The sequence below is a fragment of the Olea europaea genome, chromosome 13 (assembly GCF_002742605.1).
Source record: "Olea europaea var. sylvestris chromosome 13, O_europaea_v1, whole genome shotgun sequence".
Lineage (NCBI taxonomy): Eukaryota > Viridiplantae > Streptophyta > Magnoliopsida > Lamiales > Oleaceae > Olea > Olea europaea.
In genome coordinates, this window is record NC_036249.1 from 8,902,393 (window position 1) to 8,909,371 (window position 6,979).

General features: G+C 34.7%; 1 protein-coding gene across 1 annotated transcript in view; it reads left to right on the forward strand.

Moving 5' to 3' along the window:
- Window positions 1-1,373: 1,373 nt before the first annotated feature.
- The window catches only part of LOC111408415 (protein FIZZY-RELATED 2-like), a 7,885-nt gene continuing 2,279 nt past the window's right edge, over window positions 1,374-6,979 (forward strand). The window contains exons 1-9 of the mRNA XM_023038177.1: window positions 1,374-1,987; window positions 2,489-2,611; window positions 2,767-2,871; window positions 3,998-4,177; window positions 4,323-4,385; window positions 4,733-4,927; window positions 6,372-6,473; window positions 6,570-6,632; window positions 6,903-6,971. Coding sequence (XP_022893945.1) covers window positions 1,382-1,987; window positions 2,489-2,611; window positions 2,767-2,871; window positions 3,998-4,177; window positions 4,323-4,385; window positions 4,733-4,927; window positions 6,372-6,473; window positions 6,570-6,632; window positions 6,903-6,971 — 1,506 coding nt within the window. The 5' untranslated portion in view covers window positions 1,374-1,381. The remainder of the gene's footprint in view (window positions 1,988-2,488; window positions 2,612-2,766; window positions 2,872-3,997; window positions 4,178-4,322; window positions 4,386-4,732; window positions 4,928-6,371; window positions 6,474-6,569; window positions 6,633-6,902; window positions 6,972-6,979) is intronic.

Below are 6,979 nucleotides of genomic sequence, written 5' to 3' on the forward strand. Positions count from 1 at the left end.
TTAGGCCTACCAGCTTACAAATTTTAGTACTTGTCTGAGGTTGAAATTTGAGCAGAGAAGATTCTTATACAAATTTCAGCAGGACAACTAGAATCAATAGCACATCACGGATCATACCATTATGTGCAAGCTTTAATTTTGTTTAAAATAGACATAATATAAATGGTTTATTTACAATGATAATCGCCCAACTTTCATTCATCTTATCGAGATTACTAATATTCAATTTAGTGTGATTAATAATAAAACCCTCAATTATAATTTTGTTTCAAATTTCACGTTCAGTTGTAATTGTTAAGCAAATTAATTACTAGCCTACTTGGTGTCAAAGTGGAACGGATTTGTGAATGTGTCTTCAACAATCATGCAACATAATTTTCTCCAGAAGCTCTTCTACATAAAGTGGAAGCCCTGCCATATAGTTCCTTTACGTGTAGATATAGTTTAAATCCGTTTCATCATAAGTAATAAAACAAGTTCCTTAACATTTCAATTTGCATAATATTGGTAGAGGTGAATATCATTTTAAGACAAGTTTGAAATTTTACATGTCCCAAAATAAAATTCAAACTTTTGTACCTATCATTTGTAATATAGATATCATGGTTCAATATTAGAGTTGAGATATGTTCTCCCTATTTGATTGTCCTGTCATTAAATTAATTTGACACCTTACAAAATTAACTCTTATTAGCAAATAGCAAAATACAATTTTGAAAATGATGAAAGTTGTAACGTCTAGTTTAATTTAGCATAGGAGAATCGAAAACAAAAACTAAGAAGCTTGAAGTTTGGGGCATTATGATCATGGATAAATCCCTAATGATAAAGACGAAAAGGACTAAGTAGCGAGTAAAAGTCTCAATTTTTTCATAATACTAGACATAACAAACGTAACCATGATGAAAATAAGATCACGGTAGGGATGTTATTGCTTTAAACACTAGGAGAGTACCCTACACTTCAGCACAAGTTAGGTCGAAGTATCGAACGAATTTTTACAATCGGTTTAGGTTTTGGGAAAGAAATTTTTTTGGACTCGTCCTAAATGAAAGGATGAGCATATCGAAAGATCACCCTATCCAACAAATAATTTATACAGATTTTATTTTATTGAGAGAATGTGTTATTGAAAATAAATTTAAGAAAAATTAATTTTCAAATAAAGTACATCAGCCCTAAATAATCAAAATTTAATTAAGTTTCAATGATACCTTCCATTTCCAGTGTCTCTCAATTAAATTACTATTATGTTAATTCCCATGAATTTGTACAATTATTTTATGTCAAAATAATTGAATTTTTAACCTCTTGAAATAAAAAATATGGGAGAAAATTTACGCTGTTAAAATGGGTCGGGCTGTATGTGAAAACGGGCCGCATGCTCATCTCTAATTTTGCCGCAGGCCCGCAGTATTCCCCATTCCTGTTAATATTCCCGGGAAAACTGCACAGCAAAGCAAACGCCACCCATCCACCTCCGCTGTGGCCCCAATTTTCCTTCATGGAAGCTCCCTCCACATCTTCCATAGAACCCAAAACTCCCAGAATCCAACCACCCCTCAATCTCCACACCCCACACAACCCTTCACCTCGCACAATCTACAGTGATAGATTCATCCCCAGCCGTTCATCTTCCAATTTCGCCCTCTTCAACATCACAAACAATCCTTCTTCTAACTCTTCCGATGACTCTACCTCTGCCTACAATTCTCTTTTAAAGGCTGCCCTTTTTGGTCCCGAATTCGGTGGTACATTCTCCCCATTGACCCCAGAAAAATCGTACCTTTATGGAAAAATTGGTGGGAGCAGTAGTAATAATGGTGTTATGCAGAGTACTCCGACTAATTGTAATATCTTTAAGTATAAAACTGAGACCCGAAAATCTTTGCATTCTTTAACGCCTTTCGGGTTCGATTACCAGCTCCCTGGAGTGTCTCATAGCCCTGTTAATACTCGCAGGAAAGTTCCCAGATCCCCTTATAAGGTAGGATTTTTATTTTATTGTCATTTGATCCCCTTATAAGTTGGGGTTTTTATTTTATTGTGGTTTAGTATTTTTGTAATTTGGATTTTGGGATTTTTAAGTTGGTTTGCTAAGTTACGATGTAGGTTTCTAGAATTTTTATTTTATTTTATTTTATTTTTTGTGTGAATTATTCTGGGTTTTATTTGTTATTATTGTTCAGTCCGTGAATTTATGGATTTTGTTTATGACTTTGTCATTTCTAAGCTTCTGTGAGGTAAATTTTTTGTGGTCTTTTCTTCCTGATTCACTGATTGAGTTTCTTGAAAATATGGTGTTCAGTTGTTTCTAGATAGATTAATCTGCTAATTGTGTTCGCTGCTTTAATTCAGGATGGTGTTAATTTTCTGAGTTTCACCATAAATTTGTGATTATGCAATTTAGGATCATTGGCTATTTTTCTGAAGTGTTTTTGTTATTTGGACTGTTTGAATTCATGAGGCTGGTGGTGATTTTCAATAGGTTTTGGATGCACCTGCATTGCAAGATGATTTCTACCTAAACCTTGTAGACTGGTCTTCACATAATGTATTAGCTGTAGGGTTGAGCCATTGTGTTTATTTATGGCATGCTTCCAGTAGCAAGGTGAGACTTTGTCATTTTACCGATTCTCTGTTCTGTTTGCTGAAATCCTAGTATCAAATTATACAGGTTCATTGTTGTTTTCATTTACATAAATGTGTTTCAAGACTTTAAGTAAACATAGTCACTCTCGTGTTTTAACGGTATGCTATATGTAGGTGGTGAAGCTGTGTGACTTGGGTATCGATGACACTGTCTGTTCAGTCGGCTGGGCACAGCGTGGTACACACCTTGCTGTTGGAACTGGCAATGGCAAGCTGCAGGTGTGAGATAGTTCTCTTTTGGAACCTCTTTTTTTCTGTTAAGTGCATAGTTGCATTAACATTTACCTGTGTAACTTACAAATTATTTTGAAACTGCCCATTTGGAGTATAAAAGACACTTGGTAGAAGATTGATTTGCCCAAGAGCACTTGAAAATATGCTGACAAGTTTTAGTTATTACTATTTCATTACGTGGCTCTTCACATAGATGTTATCAATTATGGCACATTTATATATAAACAAACTAGCTCAAAAGCTATGAAAATGAAAATTTTTGGGGTCTGTCATTCTATTTGCAGTAAAATGTGAATTGGATCTGAAAGAAAAGTTGCAGTTAACAAACACTCTGTACACCTAAAACTGATATGAATACCAGTCTTAACAGAGTGATTCATTTTTAGAGAGGTGTCAATCAGGAAAGCATAATAAGAACAAAGAATCAATGTTAATATTATAGAAAACTAGTGAGTAATAATTGAAATGCTGTTACATTTGAACGAGTGTGTTTGCTTGTAAGACTTTATTGTCACATGACATTCTCTCGTGAAAGTGCTTCTGAATTATACACACATGATACAAATTCTCAATTGTGAGTAGTATAGGATCCATCTGTGCATGCATCAAAAAGGCCATTTGCTTCATTGTTGGGTAGATTTTTTTCTCTCACTAGTGGTTGGCATTGTAAGCCCACTAGGATGAGAAAACACCAATTTATGTATTCAGCTTTACATATAAAGCCATGTAAAATGTGTTAGGGATAGGGTTTGAAATGTATTTGTTATGACAAGATGCTTGGAATAAAAACAACTTGAAAGTCCATTGGACTTTGATTTATTTATTTATTTATTTATTTTTTGTTGCAAAGCAGTAGACAATTAAGCGTCTCCTTGACTGGTACTTTTTATTTTTATTTTTTTGCTTCTGGGTCTTTCAATATGTCAGTAGATTTGACAAATTTCGGAGTAATTTTGGGTGACATTTATTGCAAATTGGATTGCTTTAAAGTCAAACAGGATTGTGCTCTTCTAAAGGCTGAAATAAATTTCAGAGAGCATATACTTTTTGTACTTCAATGTAGTTTGTCTCCTCGGTTAGTTGACTGCTTCTTTGACTTTGTTCCATGAAGATATGGGATGCTTCTCGATGTAAGAAAGTAAGAACCATGGAGGGACATCGGCTTCGAGTGGGCGCACTAGCCTGGAGCTCATCTATGTTATCTTCAGGAAGCCGAGACAAGAGTATTCTTCAGCGTGATATACGAGCTCAAGAAGATTTTGTTACTAAGCTATGTGGACACAAGTCAGAGGTCAGTAACCCTTCTTGGTTCTGCTTAGTTAAACATTGTAGTGTATAATAGATTATGTTTCTTTTAATATTATATTAGTAGCATTGTACCTATAATCATCTTTTAGGTATCTTTCTTGACTGAACATGAGCTACCTGTGTTTTAGGTTTGTGGACTGAAGTGGTCTTATGACAACCGTGAATTAGCATCTGGTGGAAATGATAACCGAGTATGTGGTTCATCTTCAATCTGATGCTCGCTCGTTTGGTTTGCCAAAGATATAATTTACAGCATGCTTGCTTAAGCTTAAAAAGTTCACTTTTATGTAAATTTACTTATGAGTAAGTAAAGTTTTAAGATAAATATTATTGGTTAAAATAAAAAATAAGTAGGTTGTTTTAATAGGAAGTCAAGAGTTACTTTTTTTAAAAAAGTAACTTTATTGACGTACAGGTAAGAAAACTGCAAAATATCCCCAAAACACGTTGAAAATAAAAGGCTACTAAACTTTTATTTATGTTTAAACTCAGCTAAACATGATCTTATTCAGATTGGACGTGCCTTATCTTGTTGCAGTTATTCGTGTGGAACCAACATTCAACTCAACCAGTGCTTAAATATTGTGAACACACTGCTGCTGTAAAAGCAATTGCATGGTCACCGCATCTTCATGGGCTCCTCGCTTCTGGCGGTGGTACTGCTGACCGGTGCATTCGTTTCTGGAACACAACCACCAATTCACACCTGAGTTGCATGGATACTGGAAGTCAGGTAATCTGCTTAATGTTTTTTCCAGCTTTGCTTTAAAATTAGAAGTTCTATCAAGTTTGAATTATGTTATGGTATTCAAAGGGAAATCCTATCATTAAGATCCCATTTTTTCATATCACGCTCTTTCAAAACGAATAGCTATAACTTCATTTGATTGGATATCTATCTGAAAGGTTAGCAATGTTCCCCACCAAGCTAGGAGATATAAAACTTCCTATGTAGTGTATTTTTATGATATTGTGTATTCCATTTCATTGCTGGTTGGAGAATTATGTTTTGTTTCCATGGAGAAGAGACGAGAACGTAAATCAACAGTTTAGAGGTATTGAAACAGAGAAGACCATTAAATTTGTGCAAGTGAAACGTTATTCAAACTGGTTGAGATCCTTTATCACTTCAGTCATGTGAAGGCTAATCTCTTACAGTCTGCAAAATTATATTACTAAATATTGGATTTGTCCGAAAAGGTAGAAGTATGTTGCTATATGAAGAAAAATTTCACAATTAACTTTATTTTTTCTCATATAGTGATAAAATGTTGGATTTTTTCAGGGGTTCGTAAAAAGGTAGAAGTACGGTGCTATTTAAAGCAAAATGTTGCAATTAACTTTATTTTATCACGCCAATTGACAAAGTATTTATCGGTTTGAATTGACTGACCCAACTGTTGTCAGATATCTTATCCTTTTTAATTTTGCATCACCTCCAAATTTTGCTAAATATTGCTTGGATGGCAACAGTCACTTCTTTAGATTTACATTTCTGAAATTCTGTAATCATAATATGTTTGGGAATAGGGAATAAGCCCTAATCCTAATTAGAATAGTGAGACGAAGTGAAATGAAATCAGAAACACACATGTAATAGTCAACCTGTCCCGTAGGATACAGCTGCTTAAAATAATCGTTTATAAGTCTAGAAATTTATTGAAAACCGCACTCCTGCTCCCCTCCCCCCTCCTGATGACCTTGCTGCAAAGGTCGACCTGTAGTAAAGGGGATAGGTATACAATGTTATCAGATTCCACACAGTCTATCTAGGCAAAATACAGAAGAGGGTTTGATTCCCCCCCCCCCCCCCCCCCCCCCCCCCCCCCCCCCCCCCCCTACCCACNNNCAACACTTAATTAGATTGCAAATCAATCGACTTTATACATTCTACTTCAGTGATGTTCCTCAATTTCCTCTGTTTGGTACAATTCTTTTTTTTCCTTTCGGTTAGTTCAGTTTTCAAATTAAATTTGAACATTAACAATCTAATACAAATTTTCGACCGTATAGCGATGAATATAATGTAAGCAATATTTCTGGTTTTTCTTTATTTATTCTTTTTGGTGAATGCATTGGTATTCTGACAAAAGTGCAGCACTCTCTGAAAAAATGTCTCCTTTTCTTTTTGTTGATCAAAGTTACCACAGATCCTAACTCAGGTTATACTATGGCAGGTATGCAATCTTGCATGGTCCAAGAATGTCAATGAACTTGTCAGTACCCACGGGTACTCCCAAAACCAGATTATAGTTTGGAGATATCCCACAATGTCAAAGGTACTGTAATCTACCATATTACTTGAAGATAATTGGATGTTCAAATGATAATGTGTTTCTAATATCGTCTAATAATAACTTTTTCTGCTAATGCAGCTGGCAACTCTCACTGGTCATACTTACAGAGTTCTTTACCTTGCCATCTCACCAGATGGACAGGTAACTAAATGAAACGTCCTATTTTAATTGCAAAAGCACATTTGGCTAAACTTATGAACGAATTGCCTTTTTCTTACCTTTTAAGTAAAAAAAGTTATTTTTATTGTTAAAAATAAGTAATTTATTTAAATTTTCATCAATAAAGAGTTATTTATTCAAGAAATTTATTTAAGCTTAGCCACACATGCTCTGTCTATTTCTATACCATAAGAATAAGTGCACTAAAACTTCGAATTTCATTTGTGATGACTTATATTACTGGTTTTATAGACAATTGTCACAGGGGCAGGAGACGAAACGCTTAGGTTCTGGAATGTGTTCCCTTCTGCCAAGTCTCAGGTAAAAAA